This window comes from Brachionichthys hirsutus, chromosome 10 (assembly GCF_040956055.1).
Source record: "Brachionichthys hirsutus isolate HB-005 chromosome 10, CSIRO-AGI_Bhir_v1, whole genome shotgun sequence".
In the NCBI taxonomy this organism is placed as follows: domain Eukaryota; kingdom Metazoa; phylum Chordata; class Actinopteri; order Lophiiformes; family Brachionichthyidae; genus Brachionichthys; species Brachionichthys hirsutus.
The window spans coordinates 13,206,580-13,223,104 of NC_090906.1; the positions used below are offsets into that span (position 1 = coordinate 13,206,580).

The 16,525-nt window shown below is 57.5% G+C and overlaps 2 protein-coding genes across 2 annotated transcripts; both read left to right on the forward strand.

Annotated features, from left to right (window-relative positions):
- Nucleotides 1-8: 8 nt before the first annotated feature.
- med13a (mediator complex subunit 13a) lies at nt 9-6,745 on the forward strand (the record flags this gene model as incomplete). Its single annotated transcript, XM_068744475.1, has 15 exons — nt 9-804; nt 894-1,061; nt 1,148-1,371; nt 1,448-1,637; nt 2,497-2,860; nt 2,958-3,189; nt 3,310-3,501; nt 3,585-3,808; nt 3,897-4,039; nt 4,121-4,279; nt 4,354-4,542; nt 4,615-4,757; nt 4,895-5,059; nt 5,394-5,494; nt 5,608-6,745. Coding segments are annotated over 15 exons (3,423 nt in total), but the record flags the coding sequence as incomplete, so codon positions are not given.
- Nucleotides 6,746-8,041: 1,296 nt separating this feature from the next.
- On the forward strand, nt 8,042-15,689 carry ints2 (integrator complex subunit 2). The gene is made up of 24 exons (XM_068744519.1): nt 8,042-8,428; nt 8,493-8,631; nt 8,706-8,808; nt 8,883-8,996; nt 9,064-9,194; nt 9,680-9,850; nt 9,969-10,189; nt 10,261-10,386; nt 10,542-10,613; nt 10,972-11,086; nt 11,324-11,392; nt 11,469-11,603; nt 11,699-11,872; nt 11,971-12,088; nt 12,458-12,562; nt 12,634-12,798; nt 12,885-13,086; nt 13,240-13,365; nt 13,429-13,630; nt 13,753-14,037; nt 14,128-14,235; nt 14,566-14,671; nt 14,744-14,920; nt 15,020-15,689. The coding sequence occupies exons 1-24, from the start codon at nt 8,136-8,138 to the stop codon at nt 15,199-15,201; spliced, it is 3,639 nt and encodes a 1,212-aa protein (XP_068600620.1). The 5' UTR covers nt 8,042-8,135; the 3' UTR covers nt 15,202-15,689.
- Nucleotides 15,690-16,525: the final 836 nt, after the last annotated feature.

The following is a 16,525-nucleotide window of genomic DNA, read 5'->3' on the forward strand; positions in this document are numbered from 1 at the left end:
ACACCCCTCAAACCCACACGCCCTTCATGTCCAACAGCGCCCCCCCCAGCATCCTGCCTTCGCCCGCGACCCCTCGCTTCTCCGCGCCTCGGACGCCTCGGACGCCGCGCACGCCTCGCACGCCTCGAGGCCCCGCCAGCGTTCAGTGCTCGCCGGCCTCCACGCCGTCCGCCTGCCGGCCGCTGAGCTCGGTGGAGCCGGCCACCGTGGCGTCCGTCCCCGAGGCCCACAGCCTCTACGTGACCCTCATCCTGTCCGAGTCGGTCATGAACCTCTTCAAGGACTGTAACTTCGACAGCTGCTGCGTCTGCGTCTGCAACATGAACATCAAGGGCGCCGACGTGGGCGTGTACCTGAGCGACGCCGGCGCCGAGGCCCAGGAGCCCTGCAGCTGCGGCTTCAGCGCCGTCGCCAACCGCCGCTACGCCGACGGCTCGGGCCTCTTCCTGGAGGACGAGCTGGACATCATCGGGCGGGGCTCCGCCCTCAGCCGGGAGGCGGAGGAGCGGTTCGAGGAGCTCCGGTTCCCTCCGGGGAGGGGGGAGCGGGTTCCCGACGAGCTCATCCTCCTCCTCCAGGATCAGTGCACCAACCCCTTCTCCCCCCCCATCTCGACCTCGGGGCGGGGCGTGGCGGCCCGGGGCCCCGCCCCGCCCCGCGTGCGGGTGGAGCAGCGGGACTACCACGCCGACTGCTACATGGCGCTGGAGCACGGCAGGCAGTTCATGGACAACATGTCAGGGGGCAAGGTGGACGAGGCGCTGGTGAGGAGCACCTGCCTTCATCACTGGGACAGACAGAACGGTGAGGGGGACGAGGGCGGGTCCAATGACGTCCGAACGCCACGGGAGGACGTCTCGTAAGCCGTTCTCGTGCGCTCTCTCTCTCTCCAGCGGTGGACGTGAGCGCACTCTGCTCTCAGGACGTCCTGCGTGTCCTGACGTCCCTCCAGCCGCTGCTCCAGGACGCCGTCCAGAAGAAGAGGGTGGTGAGGTCGTGGGGCTTCCCGGGACCGCTCACCTGGCAGCAGTTCCACAAGATGGCCGGACGGGGCTCTTACGGTAAAGCTCGGGGCAGTGTGTGTGTGTGTGTGTGTGTGTGTGCGTTGACGGCACGTCCTCACCGGTCGGCCCCCCCCCCCCCACAGGCACAGACGAGTCCCCGGAGCCCCTCCCCATCCCGACGTTCCTGGTGGGCTACGAGTACGACTTCGTGGTTCTGTCTCCGTTTGGGCTGCCCCACTGGGAGAAGCTGCTGCTGGACCCCTTCGGCTCCCGGCGGGACATCGGCTACGTGGTGGTCTGTCCCGACAGCGAGGCGCTGCTCGGCGGCGCCCGGAGCTTCTTCCGGGACCTGACGGCGGTGTACGAGGTAAGGAGGAGCTCGCTCGCTCACGCGTGCGTTTTCCTGTGACCCCGCCCACATTCCGCTACCTGTGCGTCCGCAGGCGTGTCGGCTCGGCCGGCACCGACCCATTTCCAAAGGCTACCCCGACGGCATAGTTCTCGTTGGCGGCGCCGGAGCCAAGGCCCTCGTGGACCAGCCGGTCAGCGACTGGTTCCTCAAGGCGGCCGGCGGGAACGCCGACGCCTTCACCAAACTCAAACTCTACGCACAAGTGTGCCGCCACCACCTCGGTACGTGCCTCTCAGCCCGCTGGCTGCGTGGGCGTGGCTGCGTGGGCGTGGCTGCGTGGGCGTTGCTGCGTGGGCGGGGCTGCGGCGTCTGCACGTGACGTCGTTAATGATGTGACTCGGTCAGGGTTATTATAGTTAACGAAAACTAACAAAAAAACGAAAACTAGAATTGAAAAAACATTTTCGTTAACTGAACTAAATAAAAACTAAAATTAAAAGAAAAAACTAAAACTAACTAAAACGGTATTGTCCGTTCACAAAACTAACTAAAACTAATAAAAATTAAAGACACTAATCCCTTCATTTTCGTCTTTATCGATTTTGAAATTGATTTATTTTGCTCGAGGAGTTTTACGTGAGCCAGCGGCTCCGTCCGGCTGTTCCCGTCACTGCTCGTTGAGACTCGGGTTGGTGACGTCACTACCGACGGAAGCCGGCAGGAAACGCCGAGCGCTCCAGCCCCATGTGGGATGTGTTTATTACGACGGAGAGAAACAAGAAAGCTAACTGCGAGATTGTAGCACGTTAGCAGCTATGCTGCGGACTGTTGTATATAAAATATTATATATTGTTATATATAAAATATAAATTATTTTATGTTATCTTTTGTTGAGTTGTATTATTTTATTATTTTTTAATCCTGCGTCTGACAAATAACACAAAGTATGAAACTAATAAAAACTAAATTAAACGAATAAAAACAAAACTAAAACTAATAAAAACTAACAAATCCACTCTAAAAACTAACTAAAACTAACTGAATTAGAGAAAACAAATTCAAAACTAACTAAAACTAAACTATAATTAAAAATCCAAAACTATTATAACCCTGACTCGGTGCTGTGCTTCCGCCCTTTAGCGCCGTACCTCGCTTCGCAGCCATTGGACAGTTCTCTGCTCACGCAGCCCGGCCCCCAGTCCTCGTCCAGCCAATCGTCGTCCGCACAACAGCCTAGCTCCGCCTCCAGCTCAATCGGCCAGCAGAGCTCGGCGATCGCTTCCATTTCCAGCAGCGGGTCTGCAAACGGCGCCGCGTCGTCCAACAGCCTGGCGACGCCCTCGGGCCAGTCCAACGGGGGGGCGCCGTCTGCAAAGGCCTCCTCATTCCCTCCTTTTGGGGGCGTCGCCAGCCAGGGAGGCGCCGCCCAGAGTGGACAACTGGGACAGCAGGCTGGGTCCTCGGGGGAGAACCAGGTCCAGGGGCCCCCGGAGCCCCCAGAAAGGTACCGGAGACAGAAAGTCCAGATCGGGTTTTTGAGGTTCTCTTGCTCGGCTGGTCAGAACCCGGATTGATCGCGTTCCGTGTCACTTCCTCCCAAGCACTTTGGAGCGGGAGAAGATCGGCGTCCCGACGGACGGGGAGTCCCACGCCATCGCCTACCCGCCCGCCATCGTCATCTACATCGTGGACCCCTTCAGCTACGAGGAGGCCGACGGCACCCCCGGGCCCGCGCCGGCCCACTCCAGCGTTTGGACGCTGGGCTTGCTGCGCTGCTATCTCGAGATGCTTCACTTCCTGCCTCAACATATTCGCAATTCTATATCCGTGCAGGCAAGAGCCCCCGGCCGCTGCCGAGCGGGAATCGGCGCCGTTTCGGGAGCGGCCTCCCGTTTATTTGAGCGCCGCGCGGTCACAAGCGTCTGACCCGTGCGTCTGTCTCCTCCCCCTCAGATCGTCCCCTGCCAGTACCTCCTGCAACCGGTGCGGGGCGAGGACCGCCGAGTCTACGCCCAGCACCTCAAGTCCCTCGCCTTCTCCGTCTTCACCCAGTGCCGGCGGCCGCTACCCGCCTCCACCAACGGCAAGTCCCTGACGGGCTTTGGGCCGGGCCTGGCCATCGACACGGCGCTAAAGGCCCCAGAGGTGAAAGCGAGCCCTCGTAGCCCCCCCCCCCCGACTCCAGAAACCACGTCTCGATCTGATTCGTCTTGCGTCCCCGTCTCCAGCGGCCCGACTGTCCGCGTCTCTACACGCCTCCGTTCATCCTGGCTCCAGTCAGGGACAAACAGGCGGAGCTCGGCGAGACGTTCGGGGAGGCGTCCCAAAAGTACAACGTGCTGTTCGTGGGGTACTGCCTGTCCCACGACCAGCGCCGCCTGCTGGCGACCTGCACCGACCTGTACGGCGAGCTGCTGGAGAGCTGCGTCATCGACGTAGACGTGCCCAACAGGTAGAGGACGCGCGCGCCGGCCCTTTGAGCGCCGCCGCGCCGGCGCTCTTCACCGTTCCCCGTCTGTGTGTCGCCGCGTGCTCTGCAGGGCGCGGAGGAAAAAGGGCTCGGTCCGGCGGCTCGGCCTGCAGAAGCTGTGGGATTGGTGCCTGGGGCTGGTGCAGATGACGTCGGTGCCCTGGAGGGTGGTGATTGGCCGACTGGGGAGGATCGGGCACGGCGAGTTGAAAGGTAGCGCCGCGTGACGGTGTGCGTGCGTGGCGTGCGTGGCGAGCGTGTTCCTCACCCCCGCCGCGCCGCCGTCCGTTCCAGACTGGAGCGTTCTGCTGAGCAGGAGGAACCTCCAGTCGCTGAGTCGCCGTCTCAAGGAAATGTGCCGGATGTGCGGCGTCTCAGCCTCGGACACTCCCAGCATCCTCAGCGTGTGCCTGGTCGCCATGGAGCCCCAGGGATCCTTCGTCATCATGCCAGGTAGAGTGTGTGCTCGCGTGCAGGGCGGCGTGCGGCCTCCTCGCCACTGACCCGTTGTCCCGGCGACCCTCCAGACTCCGTGTCGAAGGGCTCGGTGTTCGGCCGCGGCACCACCCTCAACACGCAGGCGCCCCGGCTCAGCACGCCGCAGGACACCTCCTGCACCCACATCCTGGTCTTCCCCACCTCCGCCTTCGTGCAGGTGGCCAGCTCCAATTACACCAACATCGACACCAACATCGACATCCTCAACGCCACCACAGGTGGGCGGCGCTGCGGAGACGAGCGGCGGATCCGGGTCGGCTTCATCCACTGAACGATTCTCCTGCTCTTAGACGGGTCCGACGCCATCGGGATCTTCGACCTGCTGGACCAGGAGAACGACTTGGTGGACCCGGATATCATCAACATCTCCCCGACCGCCTCGCCGGTCCACTCCCCCGGCTCTCATTACCAGCACGGAGGGGACGGCGGCAAGGTGAGACGCCGCGCTTTCATCCGGTGTGGCTTGAAGCCGCTCGCCGGTTTCCTGTTTTTGCGACACTTTGTCAGATATTTTCCTTTGATCCGGCCCGATCAATAAAGAGATTCGTCTGACTTCCTGGCTCGTTGCAGGGCCAGAGCGCGGACCGCATGGCGTCTCACGAGGAGGTTCCCAACCTCCTGCAGCAGCCGCTGGCTCTCGGCTACTTTGTCTCCACGGCGAAAGCTGGACTGCTTCCCGACTGGTTCTGGTCAGCCTGCCCACAGGCTCAGAACCAGTGTCCTCTCTTCCTGAAGGTACCGGGCGCCGACTGTTTCACGTTCTCATATCTTTAGGGGTCCCACTTTAGATGCAACGAATGGAACAGGAAGGCCAGCGAAAGAGAAGAGCAGACAGGGCAGCTAGCTCGTATTAGCCTAGCTTAGCTTAGCATAAAGAATGGAAAATGGCAACACAACGCCGGCGAAGTCTCACGACCGTGTTGATCTGCCCTGAGTTCAGTAATTACCTGGATGAGATGTAATAAACCGGTTATTAACATCCTTGTAACGCCGTCGACGCCCTCTTCCTCCCTCCTCCTCCCTCTTTCTTCCTCTCCTCCCCCCCCCCCCCCCCCCCTCCCTCCCTCAGGCCTCTTTGCACCTCCACGTGTCCTCGGTGCAATCCGATGAACTCCTGCACAGCAAACACTCCCACCCCCTCGACTCCAATCAGACCTCAGACGTACTCAGGTAAGGAGCACGCGAGTCGAGGGCGCCGGACGCCGCCGGTGCAGGTTGCAGGTTTTTTTTCCGGGTGCACTGTTCCTTTAAGCAGCAGCGTTTCTTCTTGTGTGCTCGACCAGGTACGTTCTGGAGCAGTACAACGCTCTCTCCTGGCTGACCTGTGACCCGGCGACGCAGGACCGGCGCTCGTGTCTGCCCGTTCACTTCGTGGTGCTCAACCAGATGTACAACTTCATCATGAACACATTGTAGCCGACGGCGACGGGGCGGGCCCGGAGAAGGGGAACGCCAAAAAACTCTCAAAGGGGCGTTTCAGGAAGACTGAAGAAAAACCGCAAGAACCGGAGCACTGAGCCAGATCCTAGATCCGAGACGGGATGAGGAAAAAAAGAAGTGAAGAAGGAAAGATGTTTGGATTCAAGGCCTGAAGGAGAATCCCAACACAATGCCTGCACCTGTCTTATTTATTGTAAGTTTTAAATGTCAAAGATTTGTCTTATTTCTTAACCTTTTTATAAATATATATTTAAAAAAAACATGGAGGTTTATACCACCTTCCTGCTTTCAAGCAAATTGGTCTGAGATACATGAAATTGTCTTTAAAAAAAAACAACAACAACAACTTTGGGGGGGGGGAGAAATCCCACGAAAATTAAATCTGTTTTCTCAGTCGGTTGATTTTAGAGTATTTTTGGTAAAGAATATTTGTATTGTCGAGATGGAGAATTATCTTCATGCCTCTGAGCACGAGGGACTTGCAGCGAAGCTGTAGCGACAGCAATGTGTTCAAATACAGAGGTACATTGTTGTGTATAGTATTTTATACCACGTTTAGACACAAATACCAAACAGATATATAATAATTTATATATATATATATATATATATGAACGGCACGCCAGCAGTTGGTGTGGTTTCTGTTTTAGGAATAAAGAGCGTCAACTTATTTCCCTGTGCTTGTTTCATTGCTTCGGGGCGGGGGAAACGGGCGGCGTGGGAACCTGAGGATGCCCTCGGGGTGGTTTTTAATGTATATAGGTAACATGGATCAGGATCAGGACAGGGAGAACCGCGGCAGCGCAGTTTACGCTACCTGTCCTTACTCGTGATTGGCCGAGGTCTGGCTCTGGCAGCACTTCCGATTGGTTATAAATGCATTTAGAGTTTTAGACCAACCCAAGGTTTATTTAAGCACGGAAGTAAATGAAGCTTAAATGAACTTGGAGCCGAAATGGCCAATATCTGTGTTAATACACAAATATCTCCTGTTATTTATGGACTTATTTAAAATCCATTGATCGCTCTTTGCCAATATTTGTTTCTGTTTCTGCCATGTTTTCTTTTTTGGTTGTCCGCAGTGACAACCTGTTCTGTACAATAACTGGACAGACATTTAAGAACATTCCATCCTCCTCCTCCTCCTCCTCCTCCTCCTCCTCCTCCTCCCAGGGTCACGCACTAGTTTCTGGGTTTTCCTTGAGGGAACTTTCTGCGTTTTTCCTCGCTGTCAGCAGCCACGGAATTCCCAGAGGTCCTGCTCTGTTCACTCAGGATGAACTTTGGAATGAAGTGGGATTTACTCTGACGTCAGTGACTGGGAAGCGTTTAAAGTAAAAACAGAGAGCTGCAGCACATTCGTGTGTTTCTACCTTCCTGTTCTCCATTTGGCGATGGAATTATGCATTTGAGAATTTTATCCAAACTGGAAAATGTAGAATAAACTTTTCTTTCCCCTCGTACTTGTATAGAATGTCAATGCCCAGGCGGTGTCCTCCGGCCCGGCCGCATCTTTCAGTCGGGACTCGGGGCAGCTCTGGAGTCCCGATCATCCGGCCCCCCTTTAGGCGACAGTACGCAGGCAGTCAGCGCTGCTGCACGCAGCCGGCTCCACCAGCTCCTTGCTGGCTGTCGCATCGATTATCTCGTCCCCGTTAATAAAGATGAGATCCACGTGAAACAAGCAGGACGTTAGAAAACAAGGACGATCTCTCCGTCATTGGCTCCGGACTCCACTGAAACGATCGAGGCTGACCGTCCACGACGAGTCCGAGGTCGGAAGGCCTCCGCGGTGAAACGCTTTGTTTAGTGCGCGCTATTGTTCTATTAAGTGAGGTAAGATGTGTCTTAATTAATCTAGTGTATTAAACATGATTGTTTATACACAAAAAAGAACCAGACGTCGCAAAAGATAATTGTTCAACAACTTATCTCGGCATACGTTAGCCTAGCTGGCTAATAGCATGCTAAGAGTCGCCCTGAAAGCCATGTTAAATGAATGTTATCGATGACAGGTAGCTAATAGCTAGCACTGGCTGTCTTTATTTTATTTTTTGTTTCTTTACTAGTTTGTGTAATATAGTGTTGGTAGTACATAGTAATAAATGTGTTTGTTTCCCACTCTGTGTTAAGAGCGCTTCGTGTTGGATAAACTTAACGATGTGCAACTTCTGCGTTAGCCAGCTAGCTTTGGGTGATTCTAAGCTAGCTAGCTTTATTATGTTGTACGGAAGACTTATTAACATTATTAAATGGGATATTTGTCCATTTACGGTCTATGGCCGCTGTTCTCTGCTTCTGCGTGGGCTTTTGCGTTACTTAAGGTGACAAAGAGTCTCTTTCTATGTCCTTTCAGGCGTAGCTCGCAGGGATGGCGGACAGCCCGGGGCTCCAGTGCGTCAGCCCCTTCGCGTTTGAAGCCATGCAGAGGGTGGACGTGGTGCGCCTGTCCGCCCTCAGTGACCCGGAGCTGCGGCTGCTGCTGCCCTGCCTCGTCAGGATGGCTTTGTGTGCTCCAGCTGACCAGAGCCACACCTGGGCTCAGGACAAGAAGCTGATCCTGCGCCTGCTGTCCGGGGTGGAGGCCGTCAACTCCATCGTGGCGCTTCTGTCTGTGGATTTCCACGCTCTGGAGCAGGACGCACGGAAGGAGCAGCAACTGAGGTAGAGATGATTCAGGAAAGGGTTGGAGTGAGCGGCGCGTTTGTGACGCCCGTCTTCCTGTCAGGCACAAGGCCGGAGGTTCCAACGGGGAGAGCATCTTGGTGTCGCAGCTGCAGCACGGCCTGACCCTGGAGTTTGAGCACAGCGACCCCCTCAGGAGGCTCCGCCTGACCCTCAGCGAGCTGCTGGCCATCATGAATAAGGTGAGCGACGGGGGGGGAGGAGCTAAACGAAATGCCCGTTCTGAAGGCGCAGCGTGTCCCTCGTGGTTCCTCAGGTGGTCGACTCCAACGGAGAGTTCTTCCTGAAGTCGTCGGAGCTTTTTGAGAGCCCCGTCTACCTGGAAGAGGTCGCCGACGTCCTGTGCATTTTACAAGCAGGTGTCCGACTCTCTTCCTTTGCGTTCTCGTCCTCGAGCTGAATGAAATGGCCGCCGCTAACTTGCGTCCCTTAGAGCTGCCCTCCCTGCTGCCCATCCTGGACGTGGCCGAGGCCATGCTGCACGTCCGCAACGGAGACTGGTTCTTGTGTCTGCTGGTCGCCAACGTCCCCGACAGCTTCAACGAAGGTAAGCCCGTCCGCCTCACGGCGCCGCCATCGCTGAATCGCCGGCCATCGTGTCGCTGTCTTCGCAGTCTGCCGAGGTTTGATCAAGAACGGGGAGCGTCAGGACGAGGAGAGCGCCGGCGGCCGCCGCAGGACCGAAGCGCTCCGGCAGCTCTGCCAGATGAACCCGTCCCAAGCCCTCAACGTCAGAGCGATGGTGGTCAGTCTCAGACGGCGAAAACACGGCGAAGGAGGGTCCACCGCGGTCGAGCCACGGCTAGCGACCAGCGGTTTATACCCGGTTGGGTTTCTGCCAGATACTAACCAGCGGTTTATACCCGGTTGGGTTTCTGCCAGATACTAACCAGCGGTTTATACCCGGTTGGGTTTCTGCCAGATAGTAACCAGCGGTTTATACCCGGTTGGGTTTCTGCCAGATAGTAACCAGCGGTTTATACCCGGTTGGGTTTCTGCCAGATAGTAACCAGCGGTTTATACCCGGTTGGGTTTCTGCCAGATAGTAACCAGCGGTTTATACCCGGTTGGGTTTCTGCCAGATAATAACCAGCGGTTTATACCCGGTTGGGTTTTATTCTCTCAGATGAAGATGGAATGGTCTTCCTCTGATCACAGAAACGCTGATTTCTCTGAATGTTTGGTCGGAGCAGCTTCTGTGGCCTAAACGTAATTGGTCGGCGTCCTCAGGTGGAGGAGTGTCACCTGCCCGGCCTGGGCGTGGCTCTGACGTTGGACTATAAACCCGACTCGGCGGATGAGGCGGTCAGCCCCCTGGTGTCCTACGTCAGCGGCCTCCTGCTGGGGACCAACGGCAAAGTCCGGACCTGGTTCAGCATGTTCATCCGTAACGGGCAGCAGGTGAGGGGGCGGAGCCGGTCCTGCCGGAACGTTCCGTCCGTCTCCCGGCAATATCCAAACGTACGCCGGCGGTGTCAACGCCGAGACCGAGCAGGATGTCCTTCCCTCGTCCCGCCAGAGGAAGAGAGAGAGCTGCTCGGTGCTGTGGCAGATGCGGCGGCAGCTGCTGCTGGAGCTGGTCGCCATCCTGCCGCGCTCCCGCAGCACCCACGTCCCCGACGACGGCGACGCGGAGGAGGGCGGCGGGTCGGGCTACTCCGGCCTCAGGGAGGAGCACGTGGTGAAGGCCAGCGCGCTGCTGCGTCTCTACTGCGCCCTCATGGGCATCGCGGGCCTCAGGTGGGTCCCGGGAAACGTTCCCGTTCGCTCGGCCCGGAGTCGCTCTAACGCTCCGTGTGATCCTCCTCCAGGCCGACGGACGAGGAGGCGGAGCAGCTGCTGCAGCTGATGACCAGCCGGCCGCCGGCCACGCCGGCCGGGGTTCGGTTCGTCTCTCTGTCTTTCTGCAAACTGCTGGCCTTCCCCACTCTGGTCAGGTACAGATAACCCCCCCCCCTCTGTGTGTGCTTGGGGCTTTAATTCTGTCCTGGATTGTGAGCATGACTCTCCTGTGTGTGTGTGTGTGCGTGTGTGTGTGTGTGTGTGTGTGCGTGTGTGTGTGTGTGTGCGTGTGCACGGTGTCTGGACCCAGCACTCCGGAGCAGGAACAGCTGATGGTCATGTGGCTCAGCTGGATGATCAAAGAGGAAGAATATTTTGAGAGGTCAGTCGTTTGCGATTTACGTCGCGTGACGTCAAGTTTGTCCGGGTTTCTGTCGCCATGACGACCAGGATGTGGATAAACCTTCAACCGTTTCCTCTGGAACGCAAAAGCGCGCCGCGTTGGGCGTTGGCTCGCCCGAGACGACCCCGGCCGTCCTGCAGTCCTGTTTGTTAATTACGTGGATGTTGTGCGGCTTATCGCTAAGCAACAGGCCGGCGGTGCGTCTGACTGTCGTCGGCGTGCGATTGAACCGACCGGTGGAGGCGTGATGACTTCATTAAAATGTCCGTCCCGTGAGATTTAGGGGGAACGAGTCCAAACGCCTCTCCTGTCTGCCCCCCCCCCCCCCCCCTCACAGTGCCGCCGGCGTGTCCGCCTCCTTCGGAGAGATGCTGTTACTGGTTGCCATGTATTTCCATAGCAACCAGCTCAGCTCCATCATTGAGTTGGTGTGCTCTACTTTGGGGATGAAGGTAAGGCGGCTGTCGATACTTCGCCTGGCGTGACCAGTGGGCGGCGGCTCCTCTGAAGCCACGCCCCCTCACCTCCAGGGCAACCGTCTCGATTCAGCGCTGCGGCCGCCTTGTAGAATGTTTCTCGTGAAACATGAAGGGAGGGAATTAGAAAATGGCGGCGCCCGCAGGTTGTGTTCGCTCGCGATGAACCTCGTGGCGTCGGCGTTCTACGAGTTTGTGTTTTTATTTTTGCAGATTGCCATCAAGCCGAGCTCGCTGAGCAAAATGAAGACCATCTTCACTCAGGAGATCTTCACAGAGCAGGTACGAAGGTCTGGCGTCAGCCACAGGTGTGTGTGTGTGTGACCCCCGACGTGTGTGTGTGACCCCCGTCGTGCAGGTGGTCACCGCCCACGCCGTGAGGGTGGCGGTCACCACCAGCCTCAGCGCCACCATCTCCGGGTTCCTTCCCATCCACTGCATCTACCAGCTGCTCCGGAGCCGGGCCTTCACCAAGCACAAAGTGTCCATCAAGGTGGGTGTGTCCACCGGGGGGCGCTAACGACTAGCTGCCGAACGCCGCGCCTGCTCGTGACACTTCCTGCCTCGCGGCGCCGCTCTCCCGCCCAGGACTGGATCTACCGGCAGCTCTGCGAGACGACCACGCCCATCCACACCCAGCTGATCCCCCTGATCGACGCCTACATCACCTCCATCTTGACTCCGGCCTCCAAGGCCAACCCGGAGGCCACCAACCAGCCAATCACAGAGCAGGAGATCCTCGACGTCTTCCAGAGCGCCGCTGTGGGTGAACCCGGGTTGTAAAATGGAGGCAGGATGTGGGAGTGTTCAGGTTCGGCTCCCCGTCCCTGACCCTCGATCGCTCTCTCGCTATTGGCTAGCACGGCGAGGGCCCCCGCGGAGGAGGCCGGCAGCACTACTCCATCACCACTCGGCTCCTGATCCTCTACTACATCCTGTCCTACGAGGAGAACCTCTTGGCGAGCACCAAACAACTGGGTACGTACCCGATGGCGTGTCTGCGGCGCCGAGGAGAGAACCGACGCCGTCGGCTAGCCGCTCCTCTCGGCGGGGCTGAACCCGATGGCCGCGGGAGCTGAGCGACCGAGGACAGGTGTCGGTGAGATGGAGCGTTAGCAGTTAGCGGCGTCGCTGTTTGTTCGCTCCCGTGGCGAGCTCGGCGCCGGCGCCGGCCCTTCATTATGCCAGATTTATGCGCATCGCTTTAATCACCGTGTTTAGCCTTAAGGGGGGGGGGGTGTGTGTGTGTGTAACGAAGCCCATCATCGCCGTAATGAACCCGTGTGTCTTTGTAACGCGTCGTGGGGGCGGGGCTACGGCGTCCTCTCTCTCCTCTCTCCTCTGAAGCGCTGATGCGGAGGAAGCCCAAGTCCTACTCGTCCTCGCTGATGGACCAGATCCCCATCAAGCACCTGGTGACTCAGGCCCAGGGGCTGCAGCAGGAGCTGGGGGGTGAGCCCGCCGCGCTAACGGGAGGAGCTCCAGCAGAGCCGTTCTGACGCCTCCCCCCCCCCCCCCCCCAGGTTTGCACTCCGCCCTGCTGAGGCTGCTCGCCACCAACTACCCCCACCTGTGCCTGGTGGAGGACTGGGTGTGCGAGGAGGAGGTGACGGGGACGCTGCCCCTGCTGAGGAAGATGCTGCTGCCTAGCAACACCTGCAGATACAGCCGGGGCCAGCTGCACCACGGTGAGGGGTGGGGGGGGGTGGTTGGAGCAGGAGATCCGTGTTTGTGTGGAACCACCGCTCAGACCGGCTCTGCCCCCCCCCCCCAGCCTTCCAGAAGCTGCCGTCCAGCAGTCCCAGACTGATGCGGATCCTGGAGCACCTGACCCTGCTGTCCCCCGGAGACCTGATCCCGTACGCCGAGGCGCTCACCGCCAGCTCGGCGCTGCTGCTGGAGGCCGCCGTTCCTCGCCGAGTCCTGCAGACCCTCAACAAGCTCTGGATGGGGCTGAACACGGTGATGCCCCGCAGGTATGGGGGGGGGGGGGCTATCTGCCCCGGCTAGCTGCCCCGGCTAGCTGGTTTAGCTTCGGGGGCAGCACTCTGGGCGGGCCCGGTTATTGATTCTTCAGCTCCGGCGGCGGATCAGACGGAATTGACCCGGCGCGGCGCCCTCTGCTGCAGGTTGTGGGTGATGACGGTGAACGCCCTGCAGCCCTCGGCTCCGCCCCCCGGCCAGCAGCGCTACAACCAGAACGACCTGATGGTGGACCCCCTCATCGTGCTGCGCTGCGACCACAGAGTCTTCAGGTAAGGGCGGGTCGAAGCCGAACTGGGACGCCGGTCTGTCCCTCACGCCGGTTTGTCCCTCAGGTGTCCACCCCTGATGGACGTCGTCCTGCACATGCTCAACGGCTACCTGCTGGCCTCCAAGGCCTACCTGCACTGTCACCTGAAGGAGACGGCCGAGTCCGAGCGGCAGAGCCAGACTGTGTCCAGCCTGGGCGTCCCGGGACAGGCGGAGACGCCGGAGGTCACCAGGGAGGAGCTGAAGAACGCCCTGCTAGCGGCGCAGGTGAGACCAGGCTCCTCCTCCTCTCATGCTGGGGGGGTTCGGTGAAGCGTAAAACCCGGAGCAGCGTCGTGTGAGAGGGAACCACGATCTATTTACCCCCCCCCCCCCCCCCCCCCCCCCAGGACAGCGCGGCCGTCCAGATCCTCCTGGAGGTGTGTCTGCCAACCTCCGAGGAGCAGCGGCTCGGCGCCGGCACGGAGAGCCTCCTGAGGGGCATCGGGGGCTCGGCGCCAGGAAAACCCGAACAGGGAATCCTGGGACTGGGAGCCAGGCGGGGGGAGGGGGAGGGGGAGGAGCCGGAGGGAGGCCTGCTCAGTGAGCTGAGGGAGGTGCAGTGTCTCATCTGCTGCCTCCTGCACCAGATGTTCATCGCCGACCCCAACATCGCCAAGCTGGTCCACTTCCAGGTAAGGGACGCAGCCGAGGACGCGTCCTCGCCGCGAGCCCGGCTCCGTTGGACAGTCCTGCTTCCCTGACGGCGTTCCCTCCCCCCCCAGGGTTACCCCCAGGCTCTGCTGCCCCTCACCGTGGCGGGCATCCCGTCCATCCACATCTGCCTGGACTTCATCCCGGAGCTGCTGGCCCAGCCCCAGCTGGAGAAGCAGGTGGGGGCTTCCAGCGTCGCTTCCCCCCCCCCCCGTCCGGCCCGCGGTCTCGACGCCATTTCTTTATTCCTTTCCTGTTCCGGCGGAAGCCGTGTCTCGGGTTGAAAGGAATTCTCAGAATTTAGAGGTCAAAGGTGAAAATTGGTGACCTCTAACCTCGCAAGCGATTTTCTGCTGCCATTATGAGAAACGGTCGTAAAAACATCTGAAAAGGGCCAAACGGTGCTTTTACATTACAGAGGTCAAAGGTCAACCCCACCGACGTGCTGAACGAGTTGCTCTCTGTTCCCACGTCCGCCTTTGATCCCACGTCTGCCTTTGATCCCTCAGATCTTTGCGATCCAGCTGCTGTCCTACCTGTGCACCCAGTACGCCCTCCCCAAGTCGCTCAGCGTGGCCCGGCTGGCCATCAGCGTCATGGCGACGCTCCTCACAGGTCAGAGCCGCTTCCTCTTCCGGCGCCCCCTGCTGGCAGCCGGCCTTCACGCGGCTCTCTGCTGTTTTCCAGTTCTGACCCGCCCCAAGCGGTTCTCCTTCTTCATGCCCGTGCTGCCGTGCCTGGTGTCGTTCTGCCAGGCGTTCCCGCCGCTCTACGACGACGCGGCGGCTCTGCTGGTGCAGGTCGGGCAGGTCTGCGCCTCGGACGTCGCCACCAAAGCCAGAGACATCGACCCGCTCGTCGCCCGTAAGCGCCGCCTGATTCCAGCGCGTTGAACGGCGCCCTGAAGCAGCAGGGGGCGTGTTCAGGATGTACCTCTCCTCTCCTCTCCTCTCCGCTCCTCAGGCCTCCGGTACCTGAAGGAGAAGCCTCGGGACGCCTCCCCTCCAGCAGGGGGCGCCTCTAAGCTCACGCTGCCGCAGAGGACGGCGTTGGAACTGGGCGGAGCCGACCCCGACGTGCAGCTCTGCTACTGCGTAGAGGCGACCTTCATGGACATCGTCGGCTCCACCCTTCACGGCTTGTAGCTGCGGCGAGGAAGAGGAGCGAGGAAGAGGAGCGAGGGAGGCCACCATCCCTTCATCCCCTGAGAATTGAATTACAGATTTTTTCTGAAACGTCATTTTAAACGGAGGAAGTGAAATATTTTGGGGGAAATCTAAACGTTATTTTCTTTCTTTAACCGCTGAGAAATGGAAATGAGATGATTTGTAAAGTTTCTTTGTGTTTGTTTTTAATAAACAAGCCCTGAACTTTGTGTTTGGGACAACAAACCTTTTTACACGTTTGTTCAGATAAAAGCTGCAGCTTCACATCCTTAATTCTCATTTCCAGACGTGACGTTGATACATTTTGTGTAAACGGGAATGAATTTAACTTTTAAAGTGTAAAACTTGCTCATTTGAACGCCTTCTCGTCTCCGCTGGTCGTTTCTGTTCGTCTTCATTTTGCTGCAGGGTTTTTTTAACCTCAGTGTTCTGATAAAAAAAAAAAAAATAATAATTTCGTCTTTCGATTCTACAGGAATCATCTGATTTTATTTAGTTTTAAACCAATTTCTTAACCATAAATATGTAATATTAAATATTATTCTTAAATGTACAAATCCTTCGCTGCTTTGGTGAATAAACATTTAATTTAAGTTAAATCTGAGTGGATCTCCCTGCAGCACCGTTTTATCTTTTATTATCCAGTTTAATAATGAATAATGATGTGGACCCATATTATTTAATGGTAACAGACAATCTGAAACGGACAAACTTTCACAAATGATAAAAACTAAATTATCTTGGCTGGAGTTCAGCTTCTTCCAGTTTCTCTTTAGAAAGTACTTCCAAATGAAGTAAAAAAAACAACAACCTGCATTATGACTAAAAAGAAATATACTCAAGACCAAGCACTTTGGTGACGGAGGCAAAGAAAGACTTCCCTTTAACAGGCAGAAACCTTGAATAGGACCTTGGACGACAGAATTCTGAAGACAAAACGGGCTTTTCGTTGTATCGTTGAAAATAAAAGCTGCTCCTTCTTCATGGGCGGCACGGTGGCGTAGTGGTTAGCGCTGTCGCCTCACAGCGTGGGTTTACTCCGGGTTGGAGTAAACACTATGGACAGTGTTTGAGTGTGTGGCGACACATCCGGGGTGTGCCCCGCCTGCGCAGCGCGCTGGGATAGGGGAAGGGGAAGGAAATGGATGGCTTGTTAATGGCTGCACTTTAGCTTAGCTACGAGACCCTGAATAATCATTAGATTAGCGTCGGCCTCATGTGAAATTAAACTCCTTCGATTTCGTCATCGGGTTTAATGTGTTTTAATTTTCTTTCGACAGGCTAATGTTAATTTATTCTGCAC